The 16,504-nt window shown below is 35.8% G+C and overlaps 1 protein-coding gene across 1 annotated transcript; it reads left to right on the forward strand.

Moving 5' to 3' along the window:
• The first annotated feature begins 459 nt into the window (after positions 1–459).
• On the forward strand, positions 460–1,335 carry LOC143630115 (uncharacterized). The gene has a single exon (XM_077099205.1). It carries the CDS (start codon positions 460–462, stop codon positions 1,333–1,335), a length of 876 nt encoding a protein of 291 aa, XP_076955320.1.
• Positions 1,336–16,504: the final 15,169 nt, after the last annotated feature.

A 16,504-nucleotide genomic window follows, 5' to 3' on the forward strand; every position in this document is an offset into this window, starting at 1 on the left:
GGTCGACAAAATCGATCGGCTATTGATCCAGCAAGAATCAAGCGCCGTCCAAGCGAAGTTCCACTTTGATTCCCTCACTACCACCATGAACCACATCACCGCCAACCTTACCGCTGCCCTCGCCAAAATTTCCGACACCTCCTCGTATTGAGATTTGCGTATTTCTCTCTCCTTAATTTTCTCTCAATATTTCTCTCTCCTTAATTTTCTCTCAATCAAATATTCATGCATTCATTCCATGCTCATTTACAGCCATGTATTTTGGCTACCATTCATTATGTTTCCCATTTTTGTATTTCTTGTATTTCCTATTTAAACCTTGTATCTTCTTGTTCATTGCATCAGAAAAATATACAGTGAACAAAAAAACAAAACCTTTGAACCATATTGTTTATGGTATCAGAGCAGTACGCTCGATCCAAAACCGAATCCTAAAGTCTTTCTCACTATCTCACCGATATGGCAGAAGGTGCAAACAAAGATCTTGTCAAGACCGATGCTAACAGCCCAAACCACAACTCGCCATACTATCTCCACCCCTCCGATTATCCCAGGCAGATGCATGTCAACGATGCTTTGACCGACAACAACTACCTTGATTGGGTCCAAGAGATGGAGAATTTCTTGTTCGCCAAGAACAAGATCGGCTTCATCGATGGAACCATCAAAAGGCCAGAATCGGACGATGCTAATTATATGGCATGGATGCGATGTGATGCGATGATTAAAGGATGGCTTACTACAGCCATGGAGAAAGAAATCCGGGGAAGTGTAAAATACGCTAATTCGGCGTCGGAAATCTGGAAGGATCTTAAGGAACGGTTCGGTAAGGAAAGCGCACCGCGTGCGTATGAATTGAAGCAGGCTATCTCGAACACTAGACAAGAAGGGATGACCATTTCATCCTATTACACGAAACTGCGTGGATTATGGGATGAGATGCAATCCTTCTTGCCTGCTCCGGTTTGCAAATGCAATGGATGTACATGTGGCATTGGAAAATCTCTTAGGGAGCTCAAGGAAAAGGAGCAGCTCTATGAATTTCTTATGGGTCTAGATGGTGAGTTCTCCATCATTAGAACCCAAATACTCGCCACTAAACCAATCCCATCTTTGAGAAATGCATACCATCTCGTTGCCGAAGATGAGCAGCAAAGATCCATAGCTGGCGTGAAGAAACCTGTGAATGAAACGATGGCTTTCCAAGCCTCCGCAAAACGCGGCGGGTCACCGAACAAGGTCGGCCAGAAGGAAAACAAAGGCCACTGTGATCACTGTGGCAGAGACGGACATACACGAGATGGTTGTTTCAAGATAGTCGGCTACCCGGAATAGTGGAACGTGAAGAATAAACGAGAAAAAGTGAAGCCAAAGGCAGCCTGCGTAGAAACAGAACCGGACCTGATTTCAAGCCTGACAAAAGAGCAATACGAGCAGTTCCAGAAGCATTTCGCTACTGAAGGAAAACCTGCACAAAGTGAGCCTCCACGCGCCGCAAATATGGCTGGTAAGTTTAGACACAATGATAAATGGATAGTCGATTCCGGATGTACGGAACACATAACACACAGGTCCGATGCTCTCGAAAATCGAGTCGAATCGAGAGACGAACCACCTGTAATCATACCGAATGGATAAAGCATACCAGTCGAAGGAAAGGGCAGCCATACTTTACAAAATGGGACAAAAGTGCAAGATGTGTTGCATGTTCCACAATTCACTTTTAATCTCTTGTCCGTAAGCAAACTTACAAAGGATCTAAGTTGTGCCATAACTTTTTTTCCAAATTTCTTTGTTATGCACGGACTACATTCGAGGAAATTGATTGGAGTGGGTAGGTGCGAAGATGGTCTATATCAAATGGGGATGCTTGGGGCTAGGAGGAAGGCAATGATGGTAACTAGTGATTTATGGCATAAAAGGCTCGGACATGCGAGTGATGAGAAGTTATCTCAAATAAAGCTTCTTAGTAATTTTTCTTTTAAGAACAATAACAACGTTTGTGATTCTTGTATGAAGTCTAAATTTACTAGATTACCTTTTCCCACTAGCATGACCAAAACAAATGCTTGCTTCGAACTCATTCATTGTGATATATGGGGTAAGTACCGTACGCCTTCGTTTACAAAGGCCAACTATTTTCTAACAATAGTAGATGACTATAGTAGAAGCGTATGGGTCTACCTTCTCAAACATAAACATGAAGCAAGCACGTGCATAACACATTTTTACGAGATGGTCAAAACACAATTTGAAAAGAAAATAAAAAGAATAAGGTGCGACAACGGTGGGGAATTCATTTCCAACCAAATGATGAACTTCTATAAAGAACGGGGAATCATGTTGGAAACAACGTGTCCACATACTCCGCAACAAAACGGAATCGTAGAAAGAAAACACAGGCACTTGCTTGATACAGCGCGTGCCCTCATGTTTGAAGCAAGTATCCCGAAAAGATTTTGGGGGGAATGCGTCTTGACAGCAACATACATCATAAATAGGTTACCCTCAAAAGTCATTGAAGACAAAACTCCATACGAGTTACTATACGGCGAGAAACCAAACTACGACCACATGAAGGTCCTAGGTTGTTTGGCGTACTATCGAAGCATTGAAACAAATGGATACAAATTTGAGATAAGAGGGAAACCGGGTGTATTCATGGGGTATCCTAATGGAACAAAAGGATACAAGATTTATGACCCAAAAGGTAAAAAAATTATTACTTCAAGGGAAGTTCGATTTGCTGAAAAGACTTTTCCATTTGCCACAAAAATAGAACAGGTTAAATGTGAAAGGGAGGATGTTTTTACCACATTTATAGATGAAGAAGATGGGCCCAGTAGATTCAATAAAGCAAGCACTGAAAATTTGAGTTTTGGAGACCAACATGATGAAGAAGAAGAACTAGTAGTGCCAAACCAATTTAGCCCAAGTGATGGTGATACCGGACAGATTTTTAATGGGCCGAATAATACCACTCCTCAAACAGAAACAACAAATGAGTCTTCTGACACCCAAAATGAAATTGGTGAAAATGTTGCACAAGGAAGGGAGAAACGAACTCGAACTAGATCCACACGACTTAACGATTATGATGTGAAGCTTCCGCCATCTATAGACCATCCGCCCCCCGCCTCCGATCAAGAACCCTCAACGGTATGTCCCATTGCCAACTTCGTTTCTTATGAAAAATTTTCAAAAACTCATAAAGCCTTCCTGGCGGCCATCACTAAAAATGGTGAGCCAAAAAGTTTTAAACAAGCTGTACGGATCAACATTGGAGGGATGCTATGCAAAATGAGATAAAGGCCCTTGAAGAAAATGGTACTTGGACCATCGAAGATCTACCCAATGGAAAACGAGTTATAGACTCGAAGTGGGTGTACAAAACAAAATTTAAACCAAATGGTGAAGTCGAAAGGTACAAAGCGAGGCTCGTTGCAAAAGGTTACACACAAATGGAAGGTGTCGATTACCACGACACGTTTTCCCCCGTAGCAAAGTTGGTGACTGTAAGAAGCCTCATTGCCGTTGCCATCAAAAGGGATTGGAGCATTCATCAACTCGATGTGAACAATGCGTTCTTGCACGGTGACTTACATGAAGAGGTATACATGCGAATACCACAAGGTTACGATAAAGGGGGAGGAACAAAGGTGTGTAGGCTAAGGAAATCACTATATGGGTTGAAGCAGGCCTCAAGAAATTGGTATCAAAAATTTACATCAGCCCTTTTGGAATTCAATTACAAACAATCCGCTGCGGACCACTCGCTTTTTATATACAAGGAAGGTAGCATCTTTGTTACCGCCCTCATATACGTAGACGACATCATTATGACAGGAAATGATGAACACAAAATCAAAGAAACAAAGAAGTTCCTGAATGACAAGTTCAGTATCAAAGATCTTGGACCACTGAAGTATTTTCTTGGGATAGAAGCCGCTCGAACCAAAGACGGGATAGTGCCAAGTCAACGAAAATACACCCTTGACATCCTTGAAGATAGTGGAATGCTAGGATGTAGACCATGCACCTTCCCAATGGAACAGAATGTGAAGCTGGATAAAGGAGAAGAGGATGTTCGTGTCAATGCTAGCAAATATCGAAGACTAATCGGCCGATTGCTCTACCTCCAAGCCACGAGACCTGATCTTGCCTACTCGGTAAATGTCTTAAGCCAGTTCGTCTCGGACCCTCGACAGAAGCACATGGACGCAGCCATGAGAGTTCTTCGCTACCTAAAAGCAACTCCGGGACAAGGTATTTTCTTCCCGAAAGAAGGAGGAATGGATTTGGTAGCATACTGTGATGCTGGCTGGATGGGATGCTCACTCACTCGGAGGTCTAGGACAGGATATGTTCTTCTTTTGGGGGGAGCTCCTATCTCGTGGAAATCAAAGAAGCAATCAGTCGTTTCTCGCTCCTCAGCTGAAGCGGAATATCGCGCAATGGCCAATGCCACTAGTGAAATCTTGTGGATGCGTTGGTTGTTGGAAGGACTAGAAACAAGACAACATAGCTTTACACCTCTCTTCTGTGATAACAATGCGGCACGACATATCGCTAACAACCCGGTCTTTCACGAACGAACAAAACACGTGGAAATGGACTGTTACTTTGTCAGGGAACGAGTCGAGTCACAGGAAATCAAGCTGTTTTACGTTGACACAAAGACACAAATAGCCGATCTACTAACAAAGGCTTTGGGGGCTAAACAACTCGAGTTTCTTCTAGTCAAGATGGGCATGCGAAATCTACACGCTCCACCTTGAGGGGGAGTATTGAGATTTGCGTATTTCTCTCTCCTTAATTTTCTCTCAATATTTCTCTCTCCTTAATTTTCTCTCAATCAAATATTCGTGCATTCATTCCATGCTCATTTACAGCCATGTATTTTGGCTACCATTCATTATGTTTCCCATTTTTGTATTTCTTGTATTTCCTATTTAAACCTTGTATCTTCTTGTTCATTGCATCAGAAAAATATACAGTGAATAAAAAAACAAAACCTTTGAACCATATTGTTTACCTCGCCGATTTCCGTTGCATTCGACCAATCACAACCACCACCACCACCACCACCCTTCCAAACTGTGATTCTGCCTACAAAACCACAACTCACTACGTTGAACAACACCCAACCAATTAACATCCCACAACCGCAGCCACCACAGTTAGAACCAATTGCAAAACACGTCCCGTCACTCGGCCCTACAACGTCACTAGTTCCTTCTCCAAATTCAGCTTTTTTTTTCATGATGTTGTCACTCAAACTTCAACCGCATCGCCTAAAGTTATGCAACCATATATCTGGGTTGAAACGCCCCCAGCCGTTAAATCAGAATTATCCTTCTCATTGGGTTTACTAACCAGCAAGAAAGTTGAGGAGTCTACAACACTTCAGATGTGGGACGTGGCTAACTATTCTTATCAAATTTGACATTTACATCCTTGCTAAGGATTTCATCAAAAATGGATTGATACAAGCAATCCGAACTGAAGAGAGTATCCATGCAAAACGACGTCAACGCCGAGCATCGAAAGTTAAAACCAAAAAGTGTGATTGGCCTCCACCTTGGCGTTTCCTTAAGACCTCTCCAAACGCCACCAAAAGCCCTGAATGGCAGCCACCGTGGCGATCGTTTGAGACTGTCCCATATGTGGTAGTTCGACTCCAATGGCGACCCCCATGGAAAACGAGTTCCGTTCTTGAGGACAATAACGTTTTGAAGGGGCGAGGAATTGATATGATCATATATATATTAATAAAGATTAATATATATTAATTAAGTTTATATTTTATTTAGTTTCCTTATTATACGTTAATTGTATTTCCTTATTATTTATCTTTTTCTATTTTATGTGTTTTCTTTTCTTATAAATTGTAATCGTTTTAAGAAGAAAAATAATCAAGAAAATTGTCTAAAATTCGGTTTCTCTTATTCTTTCTTGTTCTTGGAGCCTAACCCATTCTACGGGTATATTGAGAAATTGACCATCTCGAATCGGTCTCTATCATCAGGTCTAAATAATTTATAAGGAATTAAACAAGTATGTGATAAAGTGATACAATAATCCGATTATCCGAAATATATGCAGTCAATTACCCTAACAGAAAGCCATAAACATTTTCATTTTGTTTTATTTTACTTTTTAACTTTTAACGTGTCAAGAGATCCCCGCACATCAAGCTTTTGATCTTCATTTTCTCCCATACTTAGATATTATTTAACTCCAAAATCATTAAATTGCCATACAAACACAGTACATCATGTCCCCTTGACAGTTGTATTTCGTATTATTCTGCTTCTTTCACGTGTAATTCCGTTCAACGCTTACTCTATAATATTGATTCTTCTAGAACGAATGTGGTAATTTAGAATGCCCAGTTGACAAATTATTATTGTTCGATATTTGAAAATTTTGAAATCATAAATATCTATTAAACTTGAAAATATAGTCTAAAAAGACGTTGTAGTTTGTAACTGCATAACCTCATAATGATAAATATTAATGATAGCATGCCTTACAGACACTAAGCATCTAGGATCGTCTCCTAAAAATTTTGGGGTCAAAGGTGAAATATATTGGGCCTTAAGTGTAAGGTTTTCTTCTTCTTCTCTTTTTTTTATCGTTATGATTTACGCTAAGCAATTCCTTTACGTATGTATAAAAATTTTGGGCTCACCGGGTGATCAAACAGACCCCCCCCCCTTTTGCACACATTTCTCACCGTATTTATAGGCTTGTAGTTTGCACATGAATCAATCTTGCTACATTTAAATCACTGTTAACTTTTGTCGTAATTCTATAGCATACTTTTATTACACTACTTCAAATTTGTTGTAGCGTTATTACGATATGCGCTTAACTACGAAAATGTTGTTACGTCTGTTTTGTCCTCTCACTTCGTACCATTCACACATGTAAAAATATCTTTTCATGATTATTGTCAGATCGTATTTGCATTTGTTTGTTCGTTTGAACTCTGAATATGATATAAGAGGTATTATGACATCAACAATATTTATCACTTCAATTAAATGTCATGAATATCACAATTTATATTGATTTGTTTTTATTTCTTTCAACATTTTGTTGGCATGTTTATGCAAGGCTTGAGGTATAGAAGAATAATTAAGCATAGATTTATTTTGTCAGTGTGCACGTGTACGGAAGGACATCGACACATTCTAAGAAATTACATGGAAATGAACACAGAATCTTGAGGGTCCTAGGTGTAGGTGTAGAGGGACAAGACATGTGGACTTGGGCTTCTCCTAGAGCCACAAGACAAAATATTGTCTAAGGTTATAGATTCCGTTCCATTATTGGGTGTTGTAGGTGGTTGTAAATATAAGGGGGAGGGGGTGGTGCGTGATGGGAAAACCATCACGCGTGATGGTTATTGAAACACCGTCGCCGCCCCTCTCATCACGCGTGATGAGAGGGTTAGCGTGATGGCCATCACGCGTTTAGTGGGTTTGAGTGATGGAACTCTCTCTCTCTCTCTCTTTATATATATATATATCCTAAATACACTCCTTTCACTCACACAAAAACCTATATATATATATATATATATATATATATGAGAAGGTTAACGTACAAATGAAATTAACGTGCTAAACATGAGAACCAAGTAGAGTAATTATATATACAAGTAGAGTAATTTTGTAATTACATTATAGAGTAATTATCATAGAGTAATTACATAATTACTCTACTTGTATATAATTACTCTACTTGATTTTCACGTTTAGCACGTTAATTTCATTTGTATTTGATCCAAACCCTATATATATATATATAGGGGATGGTTCAGGAGAGAAGTCATCTTACTGCGAGAAGTGCGAGAAATAAATCTGGTCATTGATTATGTTTGATAATGGTTCAAAATAAAAATGACAATCTTGTAATAAATAACAAATCATTTATGAGACTTTTAATATAAAAAGGGTAATTTGATCTTGTTGTTTTATAACAAACATTTAGAATAAAAGAGTTTTCTAAAAATTGGTTTGAAAATCATTTAATGATTACAGTTACCGTAATCTACCTATCCTAAAATTCAAATATCAAGATTTTTCATTTCAATGTGTCAATTAAAGCTGGTTGATTTTTTCCCCAATTAAGCATATTCTTTATATTATGTTATTTTAAAATTTTTGTTTTCTTTGACTATGATTTCGTAAAAAAAATAATTGGCTTTGGTGGGAGTGTAGGGTTGTCTTCTTTTTGTGTAGGTATAGTTTTGATCATTTACTTTGGTAGATTTCGTAATAAAAGGTGCTTGTTCACAAATGTGAAAAGATCCACAAACTGTGTAAAATGTTTTCAACTTATGTAGGATAGATTCAAATACCAATGATAATGATTCATTAACTGTGTAAGATATTTTCAACTTATATTGGGTATTGTTAACGAGAATGTTTCATTATTTTGTTTAGAATAATTACTTACGTATGATATATTCAGATACCATTGTGTATGGGTTCTTTAATATTGTGTAGGAAGGGTTGTATGTTTATTTAGATTTTTTTATACGTGTAGTATGTTAAACACTTGTGTAGGATATATTCAAATGCCACAGTGTAAGGATTTTTTAAATATGTGTAGGAAATGTTACATGGGTTCTTTAATTTTGTGTAGGAAGAGTTATAGCGTTACATGCAAAAAAAAATTAAAAAAATATAGATTATTATATCTCGTATAACAAAAGCATCTTTATGCTTTTAAATTTAATTAAAAAATAACGAAATTAAAAAAAATGAATTAAAAGTTAATATGAATGAATTGGTATATGAATAAAGAAAATAAACAAAGAAAATGAATAACAATAGTTTCTTACGTTGGTTAACAAATAAACTAATTAATTAAATAATAATAAGTAAATTTGTTTTAAACCTATCAAAACAGGAGGTAAATTAATTATTTAGATAGTTTGAAAATTTATAAGAAAACTATCAATACTTACCATATAAAAGAAATTATGATATTTACTTATATATCCCTACATTTAATTAAATAAGAAAAGAACAAGAAAATCTTGATTGGTTGAATTGATTTCTCACACTTCTCACAATAACTTGATTTCTTTCTTAAACTTAAACATATATATATGTATGTATACCAAAACCTATTACACCACACCACCTCTTCTAAAATCCATCAAATATGATAGATTTGGAGCTGGTGATGTGACATACCACCATTGGGTGTGGTGTGTAAGGAAAATAAAACCACCCCCTCCCCCCTAAGAACTTAAACTTTCTATACCAATAATAAGATCTTAATTCATTCAATTCAATAAGTGATTACATTATATAGGAATTATAGAAAACCTTATAAACATAAACTCACCCGTGGACTCGTACTAGTAAACCCTAAACAACAATATTTTCTAATCGATAAGTGAGTGATCATTGTTACATGGCTCCAGTTACACCATTCAAATAACATATCAAAGTTAGCAACAAAGATCTCAAGAGTATTAGTACGTATTTAATTAAGTTATTCATTACATTAATAAATTAGTTTTCTAACTCTGTTTTAGGAAAAGCTTACATTCTTTCACGTTAGTAGCATAGTATTAGTGTGGTAGTGAAGTTGATCGATACACAAGTTTACTTTCTCCTAGTGATTAGTATATGTTGATTAATCATACTAACTTGTATTATTACACTCACTCAAAGAAAATCATTGTAAATGTTACCCAAACGACCGTCAATATTTACATCCGTTTTGAAACAATCAAACTCAAAGCTGGCATATGTGACATTAAACAAAATTTAGTTTTTATTTGGCTTAATATAACTGCCCACCTCGTTGACCATTTCAATATCTTGATTTCCACAAATTGAACATATTTGCTCCAAAAATGAATCAACACACATCAACTTTAAACTCTTGCAATTATCATTTGGTAGATTTCATAACAATAAACATAATATGCAAAATATTTTTCTTAAAACAATTAAAGCTTTCATACCTTCAAATAGATATACGTATCTTTTTCCATCATAACCTTTAAATGTAACACCCTAACCATGATAAACTAATGTCCTCGCTATTAAAGAAAATCAAAATGTAACGTAGTTCTGTAATCTATAAGTGATAACAGTCTACAAAGGAAATAAAAAAGACTTTACTTAATAATTTATTGAAATGTCACTTTATCGATCTATTTTTGTTAACATTATTTTTATTGTTGTATTACCTACAGGTTTTAAACCCGCACCCTTTAAGAATGTAAAAAACTTATCTTATGCCTTAATATGTACCACTAGGCTAAACGCCATTTAGTTTAATTTAACTTATCTTAAGGTTTTATTTTTCCGTCAACTATACGTCTGAAAACATATCGACACTGCCTACATTTAACATCTAATTACAATTAAGAACTCTCCTTGTTTTACTTTTCCTTTTTCTTACTTTATTGGTTGCCGTCTAATTTTGCGACTAACTGCTACACTCTACAGACTCAATTTGAATAATTCATGAGCATAAAAACCAATGTTGTTGAAACCGGACCGGACCGGCCGGTCGAACTGGTTCGACCGGGATTCGGTCCCCCGACCGGTCCGGTTCACATAGTTCGCTCGGCTAACAGGGAACCGGCCGGTCCGAACCGGTTCAGCCGGTTGAACCGGAAAACCGGACCAGTTGAACCGGTTTTTTAAGAAAAAAAATATTTTTTTTTGAAAAAATCATTTTTTAAGCTTGATCCGTCATTTTTTGACCAAATTTGTTCGGCCGGTCCAACCGGTTGAACCGGTGAATCGGTAGGCCATCTGGTTCGGTGTCCGGTCCAGTTATGAAAACATTAATAAAAACTGCTAGCATGCCCAAAATGAACAATTATGCGATACAATCAACTTGTCTACTAAGCATACAAATTTTCAACCAAATTCAAAAGATAAAACATTATAATTTTATGGAAAATTGGATTTTAATAATCTTAACTTAATGTAATTGGCTGATAATAATCCCAACTTTGAAAGTAGCTGTCACTGGTCCCAACTTTCACACTATTTATTTTCATTGGACCTCCGTTAAAAAAAACTTAACGATGTTATGTTTTTTTTCCAAATTTTAAACTGATATTTTAGGGCTTTTGATCGGAATGATAATACGAGTCGATTGATGTAAAACTTACTTCCAAACAGTGGTCCAAACGACTAAAGGAAGCTTCAATTTCGGTGTTTAAACTTTTAATTAACAAAAATCAAGCTGTTTGAATCGTCATTTCGAGTTAAGTTTTACATCAATCGACTCGTATTCTCATTCCGATCAAAAGCCCTAAATTATCAGTTTGAAATTTGGAAAAAAACATAATGTCGTTAAGTTTTTTTTAACGGAGGTCCAATGAAAGTAAATAGTGTGAAAGTTGGGACCAGTGACAGCTACTTTCAAAGTTGGGATTATTATCAGCCAACTACATTAAGTTAAGATTATTAAAATCTTAGAACACATTTTATTTAACATTTATGCATCTATCCCAGTTTAAGAAATCTCAAGACTTGTAGATCTATTCTAAACTTACTTAAAGTTATAGCATCATAAATCACTTTCAATTAGATTTCGTTAATTAATAAGTTTGGGCCAATTGTTTATATTATTAAAATTAAAACATTACTAACCTTTTTATAATAATAATAATAATAATAATAATAATAATAATAATACGGAGTAATTATTATTATTATTGCTATTATTAATTCTGCCTTATTTATTCTCTCTCAAAATTTATTTGACTTTGTTTCCTCACATTTCTAGGTATTGATATTTATCTATATTTTTAATTATTTTTTACTATTTTATTGCATTAACAATTAATTATAACATAAAACACAATGCATCATGTCCCCTAACAGTTGTATTGGAAGCTATTCTATTCCTTTCACGTGAAAACTTGTCCTTTTCTACAGAATATGCATATATTAATTAATCTATTTACAAATGCTATAATATTAATTACTTTATATTCTATATTCTTAATTAATTCATACAAAATGTTACAAAAATAAATGATAAAAAAAACCAAGCAAAAGGAAATTTCCATTGCCGTTGACATCATCTAATGGAACCAAAAGAAATTTCATTCACAGCTGTGATCGATCATGAGAAGCCATGCACCCTATATATATGTACCCAAACCACACACCTAAAAGCCACTATATACCTTCATTTCATGCCTTAAGAACAATTCAAAAAATGGCTCAAATTGTTCTTTTTCTCTTGATCATAACGCACACGTTTCTAACCCTGTCAGCCGAATACTCAGAAGGGATATTCGAGCCTAAGGCGGTTGGAACGGCAGCTTTTAGTCCTTTGAATGATAGATATACAGCTGAAGCGCCTAGCAGTCGAAAAATTGGTAAACACCAAGTAAGCAAATCAGAGCCACCTGCCACTGAGCCATCAAGTGATCATGAAGAGAATAATGGGAGTATGGCCGAGGAGGAGGATGGAATGTACTTGGAGAAGCACCACCACCACCACCATGAATCAAGTTCGGTCGAAAAGTCCATTGCTGGCGGGGGAGTGATCCTTGGAGGGTTAGTCATGGCATTTGTGGTGTCAATTGTGTGCTACATTCGAGCCACTAGAAGAAAAAGTATGGTGGAACCGCCAACGCCCACTACTGCTAGAAGTGTTTCACCATAGAAATTGGGTTACGGGTGACACATATTGATATTGTTTGTATACAAATTATTTATAAAGTAAATAGTTTTTTTTTTACTGATTCTTGCTTTTAATTTCTGGATGTTATGCCATTTTTTTTATCTAAACTAATTAGTCTAGATTTAGATTTTGAGTATGATATAAGTTATAATATAAATATGCCAACAAGGAAATGCCATAACAAATGAAAACACAAATCCAAGGAAAGATGAAACTTGGACGGGTACAGGTAATCAAAGCCTCATATCTAGTTGTACAATTGTCTATAGCAGGCCTGATACTCATCGAGTATATATTGCGTGATTACCAGTTAGGTATAATGTACACTCGTTAGTTTGTTAAAATATACATGCGGAGATTTTCATGCATTTCTTACTATTATAAAACCTTATTATTTAACGAAATAAGAAATGTAAAAAGTAGAATTAGTGGACTAGTAAATTAGTAGATTGCTCTATTACCCAATAACAAATACATATCGAAGAAATAAATGTTTACGCGTATAGTTCTTGCAAACGTGTATGCATTTTCGGGTAACTAGGTGAGTATAACATAATGCCATACTCATCTTAAATCCACAAAAAGTTTTAAACTACTCCCATACGTGCATATCTTTGTGGAGAGTTTTTCGGATTTCCGGTTCCGATTCGTTTGCCAAGTATCTCAGGAGTAGCACCTTGCAACAAGGAACATTACAAGAATCAAACTAACAGAGTAGGGACCATGACACCCAAATAATTTATAGTTATTGCCGATGAGTAATTGAAGGTTTTCGCAGACTCATTTCAGAAACCCGATGGATTCAATTTTTGGTCCGAGAAAGAAGGCCACCAGTTTTCCCTCTTGGGCTCAAATCTGTTAAGTTCTGTTTGTCTTTGCTTAAAAAGTCTGCAATGGGCTTATGTCAACGGGCGCGTAGACATAAACCTTTGAAGACAATTTGTTTTTTCAAAAGACATGAAAAATGCTTTTATGATTTTAATTAATATGGTAATATCCAACTTTTTCACACTCTACCAACATGACAACACCCACTGTCCACCACCACCACCCACCATTCGCCACCGCCACAACCACCACCCCCCACCATCCATCACCACCACCACCCACCATCCACCGTCACCCCCACCGTGTGCCATCATTACCCACCGTCCACCACCCACCACCACTACCGTCCACCCACCACCACCACCCACCGTCAACTGCCACCATCACCGTTGACCACCACCCACCATTCTCCACCACCACCGTTCACCAACTACCACCATCGTCTACCACCAATTGTCCACCACCGTCCATTACCACTATCACTGTCCACCACCACCACCCACTACCACCGTTTGTACACCACAAATAATATTAGCAGTACATAAGTTAAAAAATAAACAGTCTTTTTCTCGCGTACTACAGAGGTTTGGTCCATATCTTGTTCTACAAATGTTTGCAGATGTGGTCCGCATACTGCATACATTTTATATATGAAAAAACAAACATCACCTTGTTATTTTAGCTCATGTTAGGCTTGAAGTTTTGGGACGTGTTCCTTATGGGCATTTTAGTCATATATTATTGGAATTGGGTTAAAGATTTATATCAAGAACACACAAAAGACCCGAGGAATGATTCAATTTTGATTATGGAGAAGCACGACTTCATAAGATTTGATGCAGTTGACAATAATTGGTTTGGAAAGGTTAGGGTTTTTCACATCCAAAATTAGTTTCACACACAACCAGTTTTCACATGCGTTGGCCCAAACCGTCTGGTTCGATTTCATCATCATCATCATCGTCGTCGTCGTCGTCGTCATCGTACTCAGTATATCCCACCAATACCAAAGCTATGGTAGGGTCTGAGAAGGTAAGATGTAAACAGTCTTATCTCTACCACATAGGGATAGAGAGGCTGCTTCCTGTGAGACCCCCGACTCCATAGTAGTTTTGTATCAAGCCTTGGACATAAGGCACATAGCACTCAATCATCGGGACACCGGCTGATCGGTGCATGTACCCTTGTCTTTCGGCTATCAATGCCACCACATGATGTCTGATTAACCTTCCACCATTTTTAACGTTACTTTTACGAGATTAGTAAAATAACGTCAAAATTAGTGCAATTTCACTTTTGCCCACCCGAGGATTCACACATATATACATGCTTGCACCACAAGCAGGACGTAAAATATATATTATGAATAAGGAAAATCCGAAAATGTATGTTTGTTGATTTTAGTATTATCAGCATAATTTGGGTAATTGTAATTAACTTAAAACCAGATGAAAAATTAAAAAGCATACTAAAACAAGTTATTAGATGCAAAATTCACCCTTGATCAAAACTTTTTCTAAATGCTACATGATCAAAACTATTCTATATTTCTCGTGGGTCTAAGGGATAATGCCCCTAGTTGAGATCAAACTATATTCCTAGGATGGCAATGTGCCGAGTTTACGACTAGTTTAATGAATTTCAACCCCATACATGATTATAGAATCTTGCCCTAAGCCCCCACCAAAAACCATTAGGTAATGATTAATTAAACACAAATATTAATTTTCATAAACAAATTTTGACATCTAAGTATCCAAGTTTCATATGATCCATCTAGTTCTACCAAAGTCTGACAAGTGAATAATATTTCTAAAATATATTTTTTAACATATACTAATATATAAAGAAAATTATGTTGGGTCACTCGGTATATATACCGACTACGAAGGGCATGCCCTCCCTCCTAATACACTAGATACGCAACTATCTTTCGTGCCAAAGGTGTTTATCAGAATCAACTTTAATCATCTACCAAAGTTATTATAATTACAATGGTTATGATTGTTGTAATTGCTAACTGTCGTGACGTTTCATGAAAGCCCGTGATGGCTCTTCATATTGATGGAACCCCTACATAAAAGAATCATTTGGTCTGATATCACAATATCGAAGTTCACGCATTTGAATTTATGTAAAGGAATCTATCGTACCTTAATTGAGAAACTTTCTATGTTGTCATTGGTAATAATTTTCTTTTTTGGCAAAATACTTTAATCTAAAATAAACCACCTTAAATTTTAAAGATATATTGTTAGAAGAAATAAAAAAACATACTTTTTATACATTTATCATTATTATTTCTTTTTCTTTCATTCACAAACACTTTTAAAATATATTAAAAAATTATAGGGAGTGAACAGTAGTTTTTCAAATATATAGAAAAATCACTACGTTTTCTAAAATATAATCACTCACAACAACCTAAATTACTCTCTAAATTATAAAAACATCTCACACATAAAATAGGGGGTTGGATAAAAATGCTCTAACACAATGTTGAATAATATAATACAATATCAAGAAAAATAAAACACAATTTCAAATGTGAGAAGGATTTGTGACCACACAAAAAACTTATCAACAAAAAATTAAAAAAACAATAAAAAAATGATAACACAAAATATAAATATAAAATGAAAAAAATTAAAATCCAAAGTGTTTCCCCCATCATTCCCGTTCCAAAAAGAAAAAAACCCGACGAAAAGACATAATGTTGAAAAAAGACACAATGTCGAAAATGAACAAACAACACAATAATAAATAAAAAAAAAGATACAATATGTCGCAAAATTTAACACAATGTTAAACAAAATATAAGAGCATTCACATCCTATTCCATATCCCCAAACCAAAATTACACTAAAACACAATGTTGATCTCTTCTTTTAAATTAAATAATAGTTTTTATACCTTTATCATTACCATTTCTTTTTCTTTCACTCACAACCACTTTTAAAATATATTAAAAAATTATAGGGGG

This window comes from Bidens hawaiensis, unplaced genomic scaffold (genome assembly GCF_021521415.1).
Source record: "Bidens hawaiensis isolate Kalapana, Puna unplaced genomic scaffold, B.hawaiensis_p1.1 tig00005567_1, whole genome shotgun sequence".
NCBI lineage: Eukaryota > Viridiplantae > Streptophyta > Magnoliopsida > Asterales > Asteraceae > Bidens > Bidens hawaiensis.